Source organism: Pogona vitticeps, chromosome 12 (assembly GCF_051106095.1).
Source record: "Pogona vitticeps strain Pit_001003342236 chromosome 12, PviZW2.1, whole genome shotgun sequence".
Taxonomy (NCBI): Eukaryota; Metazoa; Chordata; class Lepidosauria; order Squamata; family Agamidae; genus Pogona; species Pogona vitticeps.
In genome coordinates this window covers 10,451,854-10,470,193 of record NC_135794.1, presented here as the reverse complement: position 1 = coordinate 10,470,193, position 18,340 = coordinate 10,451,854, and the positions used below count along the sequence as shown (strand labels likewise).

Below are 18,340 nucleotides of genomic sequence, written 5' to 3'. Positions count from 1 at the left end.
GGGGAGAGAGAGAGACACCTCCCGGCCCCCCTTACCAGAAGCCCAGCTGGAAGAGGCTCTTGGGAGCTGGGGGGGGGGGTTTTCCATCATCACCGGGTCTCTTCCACAGTTAGTAATGATCTCTCTGCGTGCAATTGATTTTTCTACAGCCCCTCACGTGTGTTACTCTTGGGCAAGGGAAGTAACAATTGATCATTTTTAATGAAAAGGCGTTGCAATCCACAAGAGGTCATGCCAAATAAAAACAACTAGGCTTTTAGATAGTACAATGTATTATTGTTGCCAAAAGATGGACATAACACACACATCCCTTTCCAAACTCCCTATTTAGAATTCTATAGGGAGTTGCAGTTCATCTCTATCCCCATTCACCAAGACCATGTCCAAAAGGAGCACAAGCAACAGTAAAATTGCAGCACACGCCATACTGTATGTATATATATATAAGCACAGGCAGAAGACAACAGCAATTTCCGATGACAATATGGAATGTAACTACATTCAAAGAGCAAGAGTGATCACTAGCTTCTCATCAAAATCCACTCTCTTCAGCCGCAGTGCAGCCATGTAAACATAAAGGTAGTGCTCCCTTACAACCCATACTGTGGAAAACAAGCTATTGTACAGTTATGTCGGCAAAAGGTAAACAGCTAACTCACAAAAGCTTTTTATTGGTAATTAATGGATTACTGCTTGGATTTTCAGGCATGCAGGTTGGCATGTTGCCCAGACATTTAAGTGGGAAACCAGTAACTGCCAACAAAATGCTGCTGTGAGTTACGCTGTTTGCCTTCTCAAGGCGTAACTACGTAGCAAGATTTTGGCCACTGCCAGATAACCCAAGGACAAGTTTCAAGAAAGACTAACATAGGTAAATGGAAACTGCAAGGACAGACACATTGGGCCATTGCCTTGTAGATGCCAGGAGGCACAACTACTCTAACAGAGAAGTTACAAGAGAATAGTTCTGCTTAAAAGCAAGCACCTTTTGTTTAACAGCAAGCTCCTAATGGGCTTGCTAACTGGAAACAAGGAACCTATTGCTATTTAAAATGTATTAAGCTGAGGTCCAACAGCCGGGCTTATTCTAGGCAACCCATTCACCAAATGGTGACCTGGATCCAAAAACCCAATAATTAGTGCAACAGCTAAAGCCAAATCCTAGCTCGTATTTTAAGGGCACCTGCCCAAACACAGGTGGGTGTTCCATCCTGAAAGAAACTCAAAACAATAAAAGGCAAAAGTGCTTGCTAGTTTTTGTGCAAGTCCAGCCTTTTGGAAACCTATGCAGTTGTTGTGTGCCACCATGCCACTTTCAACTTACAGCAACCTTAGTAGAGTTTCCTTGAGTGAGAAAGAATCTGAATCCAGATCTCTAGAACGTTAGTCCAAAATTTTATCCACTCCACCACACTGGCTCTCACATTAACTGTACATATTGTTACAAATGAATAGTCTGTTATATAAACTTTTAATATATTAAAATTTTAAATAAAAACTCATATCTTAAAGTACTAGGGAGAATTATGAATGCAATGTAGTTTATTAGCCTACCATACTTTGTGCTTTCTATCTTAAGTAGCCTTATAAAACTAATATACACTTTCATGATTTAGACAGCTTCTGAAGAAGGAATTTAATGCCACAACAGCTTGCACAAAAAGAAACAGGCACTTTGTCCCAGTGTCACTTTCCAACCCACATGCAAACCCCTTTGCAATAGTTGGGGGTCGGGTGCTGAATGTCTTGTGCTTTTTGAGAACTATTGTTCATTTGCATTTTTCCCAGATTCATTGAATATGATGACTCACATTACATCCCATATATCTTTGGTTATAACGGCCACCCTCTTTGCCATAAGGAATGCTAATATAATTGAATGCAAGAAGTAGGAATGAAACAGAAAAGAGCAGTGTGGCAGTTTAAAGCTATTTCCCCTGCCCTGAAGTCATAGGCCACTGAGCAGGTACTAAGGCAGTGGAAGGCTGTGACTTTCAGCAGCAATAAAAGGCAGGCCATGCAGCTCAAGGGACCTCCAGGCCTCCCAGGTCTGTGTCAGCTCACTCCCACTGTGTTTCCAGCGAGAACATAAAGAGACGAGGAAGAGCAGCAACCCATTGCACTGGAAGGGCCTGCTGTGCAAAAGTCAGAAGATCAGAAAGTGGCACCTGGAGCTACCAGGAGTGCTTCCAGTGAGCTCACAGTGGGTCGCTTGCTCCCTCCTTCCTTGGTCCCAGAAGCCATAGTACCACGCGTCCCCCCACAGACCCCACCCGGGTGCCCACCAGCAGCAGCAGCGTGTCCACCAAGCAGAGAAGCAGCAGTCTGGCTCTCACTCCCCACGAGCTGAGTTGGGCTTGATCAAGTTGTAGGCTTCAGCTTGAGCCAGGCACTCCTTGGCGATCTGGGCCACCTGGGGCCTGTCCTTCACACCAGCCATGACAGAAGACAGGATCTCCAGCATCTCACTCTCCATGAGCTTGGCTGCCAGCTCCTTGTCGACGGCCACCATGTTCCTCACCACCACAACGCCACGGTGCTGAAGTTCTGGGCTGGGGCTGAGTAGCAGAGCCTGCAAGATCTCCAGCCAAGCAGCCGTCTGGGGGCAGGTAGAAGGTTAGTCAGCAAATGAGGGCAAAGGCAACTAGGACAACTGCTAAGAGAAATACTGTTTCTCATGGGCAAGAGTTGGTGAACTCTGGCATTTACGGCCAGCAGCACAGGTGCAAAAACAAAAAAACATGAGCAGGAGGATCCTGCCTGTGGGTCTCCCCTCGGGGGCTGCTGTTGGGGCAGCAGAAGGTCTTAGTATTCGGCCTCGGCTCACCTTCAGGAGTGTGCGAAATAAAACAGAAACGAAAAAAGGCAGGCACGGAGTTTTCTCACACGACTCACCACTTGAGGAATCCGGACACAGATCTCGGGCAGCAGTGACGTTAACACGGCCAGCATCCCTGAAGCGGCCTGCCGGAGCCGCTCATCCTCCTCCCCGCTATACAGAACTATCAGCTTGAGCCGGTCACTGCCTTCAGCAAGAAACAACTTGGCTACCTGTGTGGAAGTCAGATCTGGATGTCAGGAGGTCCTTTTCCTTCCAGATGGATACATAACATATATATCAGCCACACAACCATTGGTCTCTGCTCACCTCTAGGCTCAGGGCCATGTTGCACATGCACTCTGTGGCTGCCACACGGATCATTTCATGCTCCTCAAACATGTAGCCCTCAATCAACGGTACAGCCTTTTCCTTGACAATCTTCTGCCTGCAAAAGGAGAAATATTGAGCAGGTGGAATTCCACCTATTTCCCAGAGAAAGGAGGAGGGCCTTTTTGCAAACCAGCTGTACCTGAGGCGTTCACTAGTCCCGGCCAGGTTTGTGAGAGCCATCAGAGCCTCGAAGTTCTGCAGGCTGGTGCAGTTCAAATGCAGGAGACTCACCAGCGGCCGGACCACCTCATAGACCTGCAAAACGAAGAAGAACCTGGGAGCCTGGACTGACAGCACCCACTCAGCCACAGTATTGCAAAGCCAAGTTCTTGGGGGGGGGGAGACAGCCAGAAGCTTTTGGGGAGCTACCCAGTCGCACACTACCCTGTACTGACCCTCTCGCCCGGGAAGGCCATCTCTGGAGCCGTCGTGATGGTGATCTTGGCTAGAGCTTGCGCTGCCTTGGTCTGCCCTGTTTCAGTGCCTTCCAGGGCCAAAGGGATGAGAGCCTGCAAAGCAGGAAAACAGGAGTCAGTGCTGTGCAGTGGGACAGGTAGGGCAAGGCAAAATGTTTAAAATATTTATTTAAAATATTTCTATCCTGCCTTTCTCCCCAAAAGGACCCAAGGCAAAATACTGGAGTAATTGTGCTCACCTTTCCCCCTCCGGCAGCCACCACTGCGCCTCTGTCATCTGAATCTTCCACTAGAGCTAAGAAAACCCTACAACAGAGACCAGACAGTGAAGTGGAGTCTCCAGAGTGCCCCACACCCTCACGCCCCTGAAATTATTCATCCATGTTTACATGTGCTCCTGGATCCATTACTTATTAATGATAAAGTTCATGAAAACATTCATCCCTATTCTGTTTTCTCTGGTATGAAATGTTACAAAGGAAAACACTGTATTTTGAAAATGCTGCCATAAATGTAACTTCCGCACAATGTATTATTTATTTTTATTAAGTTCCAATACCATAGGGAGCAGCAAATTAATAAGATGGGGAGTATTAAACCAAAAAATGGAAGGGAAAGTCAGCTTTGACAAACATCAAGGAAGATACCTGAGAGCATCGCAGCATCAATGCTCCATTGTGGAAAGGACTGGGGCACCAAGACCACCCCCACAGACACATCTGCAAGTGGACTAAAATCTACCCACTCCATTCACCTGGAGAAAAGCTCTTTTTAATTTTTATTAATTTTTTCCTTTTACTACAGAAAAAAATAAAAACCACAACATTACAATACACAACATTAAATCAACTAGAGTTTACCTAGTTGATAATTTATCACAACCTCATATCTCCACCCTGTGTTAACTTCCTCCCCTTGGGACTAGATTCATACTTTTTATCCTTGCATTTCAAACTGCCCCATTTCTCTCCAGAAACACATTGATTCTTCTCCTGGTATATACTCTTTCTCTTTCCAAAACACATATTCTAAAAATCCATTCCATATTGCTTCAAATTTGTTACATTCTGATATTCCTCTTCTAATTCTCATTTCACTAGTCATTTTGTCATTTTCACATTCCACATTTCTCTATACCACTCCTCAATGTTAACTTGGTTATCACTTTTCCAGTTCTTTGCAAATATTAACCTTGCCACGGTCACCACTATAACAATTGATTCTTTTTCTTATCTCTTCCTTTGATTAATATTAACCATATTCAATACATCAATCATTGGAAGACATTTGTATATTCACTCCAATTACTTTAAAATCATCATCCATTCCTTCCTCCTCCACCACATACATAAATACATCCTTTTTCTTTCTCGCACCTCCAGAGCAGAAATGATACGTTTTTATTTAATATGTTTAACTTCACCATGTTAAGTATTATCTCCATACTATTTTATAACGATTTTCTTTAACCCACCTGGAGATAAGCTCACGGCAGGCTGGGCTGAGGGAAGGGCTCTCGTTCTTCACCATGCAAGTGAGTGCTGAAACCACACCAGCAGCTAGCAGCTTCTGCACCCGCTGGCGCACAAATTCTGGCTTGTCCTGTGCAAAATGAGAGTAGTAAAAGATAAGCCAAGGAAGCTTGGTGGGAGACCCAGCAGGAGCGGCAGGCCCAGCCATGTCCTTGGGAAAGGTCTGCAATCCTGGCACCCACGAGGGTGATCTCCTTACCCCCAGTCCTCTCACCTTTGGGTGCTTTTCAGGGATGTGTTGCTTGGCATACTTCGCAAGCTCTACCATCTGTGGGTCAGGTTCTTCTTGGTCGTAGCTATTGGTGCAGTTCACCAGTGTAGAGGCCACTGCAAACAGCGAACTCCGATTCTCAGACTGAGTGGGGAGTAAATAAGGAGCGAAAAAGAGTCTATGATGAGTCAAGAGATCTTTGTGATCAAAAATCAACCTCTGCATCACAATGACTTCAAGACTATGTTTTTTATCTTATGCAAGTAGTGGATCTGCCCTTAAAGGCTGTTCAGAAAGTTCAGGTGACAGAAGGGGGCAGCTCCCCTTCCAAAAGGCACAAGGCCTTGCTGCCAAGAACAGCAGTGTCACAACATCTCATCTTCTGGGTAAAAGTAAAGTAGCTGATTTTGACCCTGAAATGCTACACTGCACTGGCTTGTATACCTACCCTGCCTCCTCCTTAGTGGGATGATCACCCTCCATCTGGGATGCACCAGCTTTAGGCCAATATAATTGAATGAGGAAAGCATTCTCTGCCTGCAGAATTCATACTTCAGTCCAAAGGGTGCTAGTCTGTTCTCTTTGGCACACTCGTTTTTTTAAAATTTATTAAACAAACATCCAACCTAAACAGCATAAAACTAATACCACAATAAAAGAAAGAGGAAATAGGTGAAGAATGGGATAAAATATGGGATCAAAGAACATGTTGGTAAGGATAAAAGAAAATTGTTATAAGGTAATATGGAGGTGGTATTTAACACTGGTAAAAGTGAATATAATAAATAAAATGCATCATCACTATGTTGGAGGTGTAAAAAAGAGAAAGGGATGTATATACATATGTGGTGGTCACGTAAAGTAAGAAAGCAAGAATGGAAGCAAATTTTTAAAGAAATAAGGGAAATAACTGGATTAAATATTCAAATGTCCCCGTCAACGGCTTTATTGAATTTGGTTAAGAAGGATCAATTGTCGAAAGAAAATAAGGACCTAATAGTAATAATGATTACGGCAGCAAGGCTAATTTTTGCAAGAAACTAGAAAAAGGATAACCATCTCAATTTAGAGGAATGGTATAGAGAACTATGGGATATGGCAATTAATGATTAACTGACATGTGATACGAAAATAAGAAGAAGCCTATCAAAAATTATGATTTTAAGAAAATATGGAGTGTATTCTTGGAATATGTATTTCGGAGAGGGAAGGGGTATACACCAAGGAAAGAAACAATGAAGCTTTGGAGAGAAAATGGATTGAATAAAATTTTAAATATTATTAATGGTAGCCCTGAGGGTGATGGTACCATTGATGTAACATGTACGTAATTGTATTTCACTGTGGTGGTACTTTATGTTGTGTAATTTAATAAATACAATGTTTAAAAAAGAACTCATGCCTTTCACATTCCATGTTGCAAACCTTAAGTGTTTAACCATTCTCTAGTTTATTTTTTAAAAACATTAATACTAGTCCTGATTTGTGATTGCCAACTATAGTGCTCCTCCAATTATTTAAAAAAAAAAAAACTGGCACACTAGTTTATGGGCTGGGAAGCTATTTCCAGTGTGGGAACCCCTGCCTACAGTGTGAAATACTGAGGAATGGCCCAGGTCACTGAGACGGCAATGTCAGAAGGGTTCTCCCTTCCAGAATTACGGAACTCCTTAACTCAAGCTTGAACCTGAGCATTTTCTAGAAGGTGACTTTCGTCTCATTAATTTGAAAGCAAACTATCCATGAGCAATATTACTCCAAATAACTTCCCACATAATCTACATGTTTTGTTCAATGTCAAGATAGCCATTTCAAAGCAAACTCTTACTACCAGCTTTCGGGAGTTCAGAAATCTAAGCTGTAAGGATATTTTGGCATTCACAGCTTACCCACCCTCATGCTCGCAACTCAGGGTTACCTTCGCAAGGAGGAACAGAGCTTGTAGAGCTGCCTTGTCCTCCAGGAGTTCCTCTTTGACATCTGCGTCCAAGGTGAGGAATGCCAGGCCTTCAGCAGCCCAGTGCCGAGTGCCAACATCCATGGCCTCGTTGCACAGCCACCTGGAAATGGGGAGGGAGTTCTGCGTCAGTCAGCACAGCTGGATCCTCTCTCTGGTTTCTTCTCCCATGGAACTCCCCATCTTTTCCAAAGGGCAAAGGACAGCAGGCACAGAAGCCGTATCTTAGAGCGATACTCCCAGGAGGCAGGGTAACTTCAAAGCACAGTGCCTTTCAGAATACAGAACGCAGTTCGGCTACTCTCATCTACTGAAGAGAGGCTCTTACCCAGATAAAATCTCCCCTTAATGTAAAGAGAATAAGCAAGCCTCTGTATTTATAAGCATGAAGATGGCCATGGAGAAATGGCCCTGGACAGCCTCACATTCCTGAGACACAGCCTTGCTGGACACGTCATGCAGCCAAGGCAGGCAGACACTCACTTGCGGCACTGCCTGGCCAACTTCAGGGTGGAACCTTCAGCAAACTGCTTCATGCTGAAATCTGTGCCTCCAGCTGAGCCCAGTTTACAGAGACCCTGGAAACAGAAACCACAACATGCTGAAGCAGGAGCAGCCACCACCTCAATCCCCAGAACTTTCATCACTGATGGGGAGGAGGATGCTCACCACCAGGGCACGGATGCGAATGCTGTCACGCTCACTGTGCTTGTAGATCTCCTTGAGCAGTGTGACACCATTGGTAGTAATGAATGTGGCGCGCTTGGCCTTGTCAGACGCATGGATCAGGGCCTCTACAGCTACAAGCTGGTCAGCTTCCCGGGACGAAGCACACAAGGCCAGAATGCTTTCCATTATGCCATTCAGCTCCAGCACCCGGTTCCCAGCTTCTGCTGGGCCTCGCAGAAGGCAGGAAGCTGTCTGGATGGCCCGGAGCTTTCCAAGCACACCCTGGTCCTCAAACCAGTTCCTGGAAGGGAAGATATATGTGAATGAGCTGCCAGGAACAAATGCATGATGGAGAGAAATTTTGAGTTTGGAAAATTTTTGCCGGATATTTTGAAGGGCCAACACTAGCAATTATGTAAAGATGCCCACATTTGCAGACAGGCACCACCTAGCAATCAAACCATCAACAGCCCTCCTTTCTGGAATTCATACTATTGCTCTTAAACTGGCATAACTGGCCACAAGGATTCTAGCCTCCTTTGCTAGAACACACCAGTAAACAATGGCTGCCTCCACCATGCACTAGACAAGACTGTTCTACCACCAGCACTCCGTTATCTTCCAGATGAACAAGTCTTGCCCCAAACATCTTACATCTACTTGCTCACATCCACCAACCTGACGTAGTCCTCACAGAGCCGGTGGAAATTCTCCCGCTCACTGTCACACTTCAAATCCCCATAAAGCTTGTTGAGCAAGACGGCTGCACTCATTTGTGTGTTCTCTGTCACACGCAGGCTCCCTGGACTGTGCCTCACGGTGCCCCCAACATCCAGAATCGCCTTGAGACCTACAAGGACATACATGCTCACTGAAGTCTGGTAAGAGACTACAAGCAAGGCAGAGGAAAGGGAGAGGAGGTGCATACCCTGGTCGATGACCCAAAGAGTCAAGCAGTTGTTGGGGTCCTGCAGTGACTTCCGAGGCACTACAGTGATCAGTAAGTTGAGGATGCTGTCCCGGCCATAGGCAGAAATGTTCTCCCGAGTCAGGGCCTCCAGAAGGTGCTTGAGGAGAAACTTTAGCTCTTTGGACGTATCTGCAGGAACAGCAGCCAAAGAGAGCAGGAGGTGAAGGCGTGCTAAAACATACCTGCCCAAGGTTAGGGCCAGTGATCTAGCACTACCTACAGCATGTTGTCGGCACAACCTCAAATCTGGAGCATCACAAGAGCCGTGTCATTCCCCAACATAGATGCTGAAGTCCACTGGCTTTACCACTTTATAATTAACAGCTGTGTAAGGTCTGGGAAACCCAGATAGATATTGTGAGTTCACAGAGATCTCCGAAACCCATCCAAAGCTGGGATCACTTCACAGACATGCCCTAAACAGTCCATATATTAGAATTAAGAATAGCCACACCCTGAATTCCCAAGAAATATGCCTCCAACAAGTAGTCTCCAAAGTTGGGATGTACACTTGGATTCTGAAATATTCAGAATTCACTCAGTAATACTGTATTTGGATAGTTCCAAATATATCCAAATCCAAATCTGAGAGTTCTCAATATCTGTAATAATAATTTCTAATATTTAGAGTCAGAAACAGCAGTACCATCAGTTGTATTCTACAGCCTGAGTTCCTCACCCCTGCAACAAAAGGACAAGGTTTCTGGAACACTCTCTTGGCAAGCATGGCAGGGACCTGTCCTCCAGAGACACCACCCCAGAAGGACATGGCAGAGAGAGAGGGGCAAACACGCAGAGGCCCTGCCAAAAGAGACGGGACTCTTGTCTCACTTCACCGAGAAGGGGCCTCTTTGGGGAGGTCTGGCCAAGGCAGCAATGAGACTTGTCTCGCCCACCAATTAGTGTGTCCAGTAAGGAAGTGTTTGCTCAGGCAGGGGCACTGTCCACCTAGAGTGCTCACACTAGGAACTTGGAGCTGTAGAAAAATGTATCCCCTTAAGGTACCTCCCATTCCCTTAAGTCCCCTTTAATTAAGAGAGAACGACACACGCAGCACATGGGTGTGTTATGCTTCAGTTTGCTGCCACCTCTTTGTACCCCTTTCATTCTTTCAACTGCTACTCCCAGAGTGTGGTCACTTACTCAACTGTGCTGTACTCCCTGCTGTTAGTACAGTTCCTACCCACCACAGGCTTTCTGCTGCTCCAATCTGCCTGCCAATGCTTCCCAGGCTGTTTGTCCACTCCCCAGTGGAACCTGTTCTCTGCTTCCCCAATGCTGCTGTCATTTCTACTGGCATTTCCATTAGCCCTGTTCAAGGTTCAATTTGCCATTTCCTAATGCCTAGACACCGCTGGCTGCTGGTGTGCACCTTTTGTTTGGCACAATCCCTGGGAAGGTGTCAGGACACACAGAAATCCTTTAAAATGTTTTGCCTGGTATTGTTTTTTTTAAAACGGGAAAATAATGATAATGTTGTTGTTTAGTCGTTTAGTCGTGTCCGGCTCTTCGTGACCCCTCTAATGACTATACAGTATTCATATTGACTGTAGTGGAGTTCCAGATGATCAGATATTCTGAATTTTTAGGATTCTGAATTTGAAGAGCTGTAATTCCAAATCCAAATTCTGGTGCTAGTATTACTCCAAAGCAAAAAAAAGCACAGCCTGCAAGCTAGAGGTGGTGAAGACGGAAAGATGGCAAAAGACTCACCTGGCACCAGAGCTTCCTTCTTGCCATGTACATCTTTCTGCAGACCTTCCTTGAGTGCGTCAAACATGACCTGCAGCAGATTGTATGTGGCCAGTGAGACCTGCTCATCCTCCAGCTCAAGAACAGCAAAAAGGCGCTCAGGACCCAGTTCAGCAAGGATCGCCATTGTCTGCAAAAAGAGAGCCCATGACTGAGACTCTAGGAGGAAGCCAGGCTTGCCTCACCACCAACTCTCCACAGCAGAGGCAGCCCACGTGTAGCCCTGCAGGCATGGGTGCGACTGCAATTCCACCAGCCCTAGCCAGCGCAGCTGATGGGGAGGGATCCTCAAGGTTGCAGTCCAACAACGTAAGGGACATTCCCACCAACAACTATAGGACCATCCTCCTTTCACATTCTGGGTAGAAATAGGGACCAGCATAGCAGTTTGACAGCTCCTTTGGTATAACTATGAGCTGCCAAGAACATCATGTGTGTTTTTATGTTTTGTTAGAGTTTCACCAAATTAGGTACCATTATAACTGCGGTCTTAAAAAAGTAGCAGAAATCATGTCTTTAGTTAGTTACTTCTCATTAAATTACAATCATAACATGCTCATATACTTCCATTGTGAATAATTATTTTTCCCAACAAATTAATTAGTTGCTTCCAGGTTCTGAGTCCTAGAAAAGCAGACATTCATCAGATCCACAGAATTATGCAACCACCTACAGCAGATTTTTTCATTTAATTATACTCAGCCCCACTTATGCTATGTGTTAGATCAGAGATCACCTATATCTTCTCCCACAATGACAGGGCAAGGGGTTAGCCAAGCTCCCTTAAGAAAGGTGAGCATGATGGTTCTCCTAATAAAGAAACTGCCTGGGGGTGGGGTGGGGGCGGGGATGATTCCAAATGTGAGAACTGTTACTGCACCTGCTGGAAAGCAAGCATTCTGGCAATGTGGCAGGCACATGGCCTTACTACACTGCACTTTCAAGCACCTTATGAGGAATGGATTTACAGTACCTAGCCATTGAGTGGAAAATGCTGTGCCAACAAATGTTCAGTTGGCCACTAAGGTCACCCCTAATTTGGAGACCTTTATGCTGGACAATGGCTCAAGCAGCCACTTCTTCTCAGGCCGTGCAAATTTCTCTCCTCTTCGGAAGCAAACCCTTCCGGTGATCAGGATCTTAAAAACAGAACCAGTCAATTGTTTTGATCAATCTGCACTTACCCGAGAGCGATGCCCTTGGCAAAGGCCTGTCAGGGTCCGCACAGCAGCCAATATCATATCCAACCGGCCTGTATCCAAGAGTTTCAGCAACAGTCGCACTCCATCACTCTGGAAAATCTTCTCAGCGCCGGGTTCCTCACGAGCAAGAACTATCAGGTTTTGAGCTGCCTGACCAGAAGAATGACTGTTTGGCGAGTGGTTCTCCTTCACATCTACCCCCCTTTCAAAGAGCCTCTGCCTGCTCACTATAGGGGATCTCTGGAAATCCTGGCCCCACAAGAACACCAGGAGGCACAAAGAGACACTGGAGTGAAGATTCCTCAAACCCAATGCTCTTCCTATTAGACTACACAGACCATAGGGTAAATCACCCATCTACCTACAGTAGATAGGTAACTTACAGATAACTAACATGTTACAGCATATGTATACATGAATTCTGTTAGCTGCAAACAAGGAAATTACATTCTTTTATTAGGTTATGCTTTTAGAACATAATCACCAGAGGGCTCTGGACAAAACTCTCCAATGTTCACAAACCCCTTATGTAATGGGGTTTGTGAACCTATACATTGACTTAAAATACGAATGTTGCTCTTTAAAACACAAGACAGATTTCTGAGGCTCTCAATCTCTACACAGGTAAAACCACTATCAAGCCACCACACCCCATTCATTGCCTACTGGAAAACTACCTTTTGTTTCTTGTCCAGATCTTTTTCTTCATTGTCAAGCAGCAACTTAAACATCTGCTCCACCTTAGAGTCAGTACAGGACATAGCTGTCATCTGCAATAAACATGCATCTGGTGAGAAAATCGGCTATAGGTGGACTCCAGATCAAAGTTAGTTTCAACAGTCACTTCTGCAATGGAGAGAAAGAGAACTATACCAGCAAAGTGTTACACTCTGGCAACAATGAATAGATTTGGACCCAAGAGTGTCAGTAGTCCTTTGAACAAGGGGCCAAACCTCTCTGACACTGCAGCTAGCTTCCAGCCCTCCTCCATCAGCTGGAACATTGAGAGTAGCTGCATTGTTTAATTGACAGCTGATTGGGGATGTTGTTTGCTGTTTGGATAGGAGGAACTTATCAAAAGGCACATCCCCCCCTGCAACCTCAACTAGACCCTTTACAACTCAATCTTAGGTTAGGCATCCTTCAGTCTCGAAAGACTATGGTGTCGTGCTGTGTATGGAGGACTTGGAGCAGCGTCTAGTGTGGCTGAGGAGGCCGATTCGAGAGTGACAGTCTCTTCCACACTGAAGACAAATCCAATTTGTCCCCTGTCCAGCTCCCTGGTTTTGCTGCTTTTGTGACTTCCTCTTTGCCTCAGCCTGCTGGGCAAGGGTCTCTTCAAATTGGGAGAGGCCGTGATGCAATGCCTGCCTCCAGGCTGAACGCTCAGATGTCAGGGTTTCCCATCTGTTGAGGTCCATTCCTAAGGCCTTCAGATCTCGCTTGCAGATATCCTTGTATCGCAGCTGTGGTCTCCCTCTGGGGCGGTTTCCCTGCACTAATTCTCCATACAGGAGATCCTTTGGAATCCGACCATCAGCCCACAGCTAAAACAGCCAGTCTGGACAGGCCCTAAGTCGGACGGACTTGACTTAGGCAACATTAAATATGATTTCATAGAAAATAACTTCCCATTTCCAAAGGGAGCTTTTAACAGCCCAAAGTCCTATATGGAAAGCCAAAGATGAGGAGCCTGCCTTGGAGTGTACCCTAACTCTTTTCCTACCTTTTCATGCATGCTGCTGCCAAGATTCCGCAGAGCCTCCTGGAAAGCCTTGTTTCTGGGTTCCAAACTCATACACCTCTTTAAATCCATGACAGCCTGATCAAGATGACCCAGTTTCTGGAGAGCTTGGCTGCGACGGAAAAGGCTCTTGACATCATGCCCATCAGCTTCTATAGCTACATTCAGATGAGAAAGTATAAGGGAAACCAGAGAGTATTAGAAAGAATATACCTTTCCCCTCCCATGCCATGAACTTTTCTCTTGTAATTATTCACCTTTAGAAGCATCCAATTCTGCTTGCACATAGTTCTCCTGCAAAAGGAACAAAACACACAAAAAAGGAAAGTAAGACTTGATGTAGAGGTAGCCCTCTCTGGTGGCCATTCCAGGAAATAAGTTCTCTAAATATTTCTGGCACAGGAAACAGAACAACACATTCTCTCTTATGATTCTTTGTTATGAGAACTCAAAGGATCAGGCTGAAGAACTCACAAGAATTCTTCAGGATGAATAATTTAAAGAAAATTTGACATTGAAGGGAAGAAGTTTTTTTTTTGCTTTGAACATAAAAAATCTGAGCTTTATTTGGAAAAAAAAGATATGCAATACAATATATAGAGTGCTTACTATGAAAATTTAACCGGCTCAACTACTTTAAAAGCATACAACATTTTGATTAAAATGAAAAAAAAATTGCAGCCATTGTATGTATTGAAAGAACTCAGTTTCGTTTTCCATCTCTAACACTGAATTAACTTGCAAGTACTTGAATAAATCAAATGCAAATTTATTCACTGGTAGAGATGGAAAAGGAAGCGGCTACACTCTACTAAAAATAGGAAAATACTGTACTGAAAAAGAGAACATTACAGCAAATTACTCCCAATTATTCGGGCTTATAAAGTCCAGAAAGGCAACCAGCAACCCACACTTCTGGGAGGACAACGAGAGGGGGGGAGAGATCTGCCCTGGGGCGCAGAGAGGGCAACCCAACACACCGAGTTACTCTGGACTGCCAAGGGTGTGGAAAGGGCAGCCCACCAGCACAGCAGCCCTTTCCCTGCCTAGGCCCCTCGTTCCTTTCGCCGACCTTTGCTAACCGCCCCCTTCCCCTCCCGCCCCCCCCCGAGGCGAGCGACTCACGAGCTTGAGGTGGCAGGCGGCCCGGTTGCGGTAGAGGACGGCGCGTTGCGGACTGGGCTCCGAACAGAGGCTGAGGGCGCGGGTGTAAGCGGCCAGAGCCTCCTCGTAGCGCCCGGCCTGGAAGCGGTCGTTGCCCTCCCGGCGGAGCTCCGAGACCTGCTCCGGGGAAGCAGCGGGCGAGGCGAGGACGGGAACCTCCTGCTGGTCCGGGTGCGACGCCATTTTCTTCGGCCGGGCGCGGGGCGGTGACATCACGCGGACGCGACCGAGGCCTTCCGGCCCGGCAGGGGGCGGAGCCATCGCCGCCCCTCGGGCCCTCGAGGCCCCGCCCCCCGCGCCGCCGTCCCGCCTCCTTTTCCCTCCGCTGGTTGTCCCGCCTGGGGGCTCCTCGGGGCCGGGCCGTCGGGGGAGCCACCGCGCAAGGTGGCGGCGAAGCAGGCGGCGGAGGCGGCGCCGGTGGAGGCGGCAGAAGTGCAGCCCGTCGACGGCCAGGAGCGTGAGGACGAGGCCGCCGTACAAGCCCACGGCCAGCAGCGGCAGCGGCACCCCGGGGCTCCTGCGGGGAGGGAGGGAGAGAGGGAGCGGCCGCTTTGGGAGACCCGCTCCGGACCCGGTGACCCACCTACCGGCCGGCGCTCTCGGCTTCCCGCGCGGGTGGGAGGGGAGCGCCCCTTCGCCTCGCCCTCGCCGTCCCCCCGCCCGCCCGCCGGGCCCCCCACCCAGGCTTACCGGCGGAGCGCCCCGGGGCGCGGAGGTCCCGCCGAAGAGGCGTTGGAGCCGGGGAGGCGACGGCCGCCGTCATCGTCGGGGTCGGGCCGCGGGCAGCAGGACTTGAGGGCGCCCGGCCGGCAGCAGTAGAGGTGGGACGGGGGGTCGGTGAGGCGGGGGCAGTAGAAGCCGGCGTGGGGGCGGCCCCCCTCCGGGCCCTCGTAGTAGTAGCCCTCGCAGAGCCTCCCGTTGTGCGCCCCAGCTGGAAAGCCGAGAGAGGGGGCGGTGAGGGGCGGCGAGCAGGGCGGGAGGACCCCCAGCCCCGCGCTCGCCCCCCCAGGCGCCGTCCCATTGACTGGCCAGGCCGGCCCTGCCAAGGGGATCCCTCCCACCCCCGAGTGGGCGGCGTGGGGGATTTCGTAGGGCCGACCGGCAAGAGAGGGGGGGGCCCTGCTGGAGTGCTGCTCCCTCTCCCCCCTTAATGCCAGCTGATCCTCTAGGCTGCTTCAGAGAGGATGGAAAGAAGGAAGCCATGCGAGCAGGGAGGGAAAACTGTCCCAGGAGAGGAAGCTGGTGGTCCCAAACCGCCTCTCCCTCCCCCCCCCCCCGGAGCTGGGCAAGGCAAGAAGAGCCTCTCTGTTGTCGTCTCCCAACACAACCGGGATGGCTTCCTCCAGGAGGAGAGAAAGGAAAGTGCCCCTGGGGTGCCCATTGCCCTCCAGTGGCCTCTCGTGAAGGACCAAAGATGGGGCTACCGGTTGAGGAGATGCAGGAAGGGAAGGACAGGTTTGGAAAGTTCTCCCACCCTCAACTGCCTGCAGGCAAACAGGGGCTGGATGTGGAGGAGGAGGAGGAGGCCTTGCGTTGATGTCCATAACCAAGGACTTCTCCACCACCTCCCCTTCGCTGCCCAGAGTGAACAGTTCCCCACAAGCAGGGCTTGGCCCAGGCCCCGCGGGAGGGGACGGGGGAGGACAGGCAAGTGGTTTTGAAGCTGGTTGACTCTGAAGAGGGGGCACAGAAAGTACCAGGTAAAAACAGCATGTTGGCACCCAGATTAAGATCTTTCAGACAAGGCTTTGCATTGCAAGCTGGAGCAACAGCAGGACAGCCCTTGGGGAAAGGAGGAGAACCGGAGGAGAGGTGCCCTACCTGTCCCAAGAAAGGCCAGCAGCAGCAGCAGGCTGAGCGAAGGCAGCATCTTCCTGGCAGCAGCACCACCACTAAGGGCGGAGGCAGCTCTGACGGTCTCCTCCCGGGGAAGGAAGGAAAGCAAAGAAACCACATGGACCTGGCTGGCTCCCGCATCCATTACCGAGCACCATCAAGCACCTCCCGGAGCTATTAGGCCTGGCTGCACTTACAAGCTTGCCTCCACGGGGACCTTGCCAGGCAGGGGGTGGGGAGGATCCATTAGGGATGGGACTCTGCTACCAGACGTGGTGCCTCAAGTGTTGCAATAGGGGAAGCAGAGATCACGGATTGAACACACATATTGAGTTTCTGCTTAGGACTTTTCAAAAACCACAATGGTCCTGGAGGCCATGGCCTCGCCTTGAACGCACCTTAGCACTGGTGTCGCTAGTAAAGAAAGTGTCTCAGCTCAGCAGCTACTCCAGAAGGAGGGAAGCCGCACAGGGAGGCAAGGATTTTCATAACTTGAGAGCCCACTTTGTCAGAAACAATAGATGGGCTTCTCTCCATAAGAGTTTGATTGCCTTTGAAAGGTTCCACGAGGCTCTTGGTTGTTTTCATGACACGGAAGGGGCGGCACTGATCTATGCAGTTGATTCAATCTGTTCAGATCTGAAAGAGTAGCTTCTTACTACATGACAAGGCAGAACCTCTGAAGAGCCCTGCTGGATCAGGCCAAGGGCCCATCTAGTCCAGCTTCCTGTATCTCACAGTGGTCCCACCAGATGCCTCGGGGGGCCCACGAGACAATGAAATATAGCTGTCTCCTGATACCCCTCCCCTGCATCTGGCATTTTGAGGCACCTTCCTTTTAAGCCTGAAGATTATACATCCCCATCATGGCTTGTAACCTGAAGACATGAAGGGAAGGTTAGTTTAAGTATCGGGGCATGGTTGGCTTTTTGGGTGCCTTCTCTGCATCCTTCTTGTATTCCTCATTATACAGTGGTGCTTTGCTAGACGGTTACCCTGCTTGACAACAAATTGCTTTAAGATGTTTTTTTGCGATCACTAGCGATCGTGAAACGATGTTTATATGGGGTTTTTTTACTTGACGATTAATAGTTCCCTGCTTCGGGAACCGTTTCTTTGCTAGACAACAATTAGAAACAGCTGATCGGCAGGTTGCAAAGCGGCTCCCCACTGTTTTCAGGACCGATTCTTCGCTTTACAGGCATCGCAAAATGGCCGCCCTATGGAGGATCTTTGCTGCATGATCAGGTATTTCTCCCATTGGAACGCATTGACCAGTTTTCAGTGCATTTCAATGGGGTTTTTTTGCTTGACGACAATTTTGCTGTACAGCGATTTTGCTGGAACAGATTATCGTCGTCGAGCGGGGCACCACTGTACCGACTTTTCTATAGTGGGTTTTGCTTGCTGGTGTTTCTGGATCCAGTGTGGTAAGCAAGCCAGCAGTGAAAGACTCATGTTTTGAGAGAATCTCCTGTTGCATTGTTCTTGCCAGAATAATCTTACCATCACATATCTCTGAATCAAAAATTAATATATTAACAATGCCTTCTTTTTAACAGGGTGCACCTAACTCTGTGATAGCCAGTGTGGTGTATGTATTGGATAGAGTGTTGGGCTAGAACTCAGACTGGGGTTCAAGTCCTCATAAAGCCACAGAAACTCACTGCAGGCTG

General features: G+C 48.0%; 1 protein-coding gene across 1 annotated transcript; it reads right to left on the bottom strand.

Annotated features, from left to right (window-relative positions):
• Positions 1-254: 254 nt before the first annotated feature.
• Positions 255-15,054, bottom strand: UNC45A (unc-45 myosin chaperone A). The gene is made up of 19 exons (XM_072982170.2): positions 14,790-15,054; positions 13,922-13,958; positions 13,647-13,822; positions 12,598-12,690; positions 11,903-12,070; positions 10,680-10,848; positions 8,925-9,095; positions 8,675-8,846; positions 7,997-8,297; positions 7,811-7,905; positions 7,289-7,430; positions 5,374-5,514; positions 5,102-5,229; positions 3,867-3,933; positions 3,607-3,720; positions 3,351-3,466; positions 3,149-3,266; positions 2,896-3,051; positions 255-2,599 (listed from the first exon to the last, which is right to left on the bottom strand). The coding sequence occupies exons 1-19, from the start codon at positions 15,039-15,041 to the stop codon at positions 2,333-2,335; spliced, it is 2,883 nt and encodes a 960-aa protein (XP_072838271.2). The 5' UTR covers positions 15,042-15,054; the 3' UTR covers positions 255-2,332.
• Positions 15,055-18,340: the final 3,286 nt, after the last annotated feature.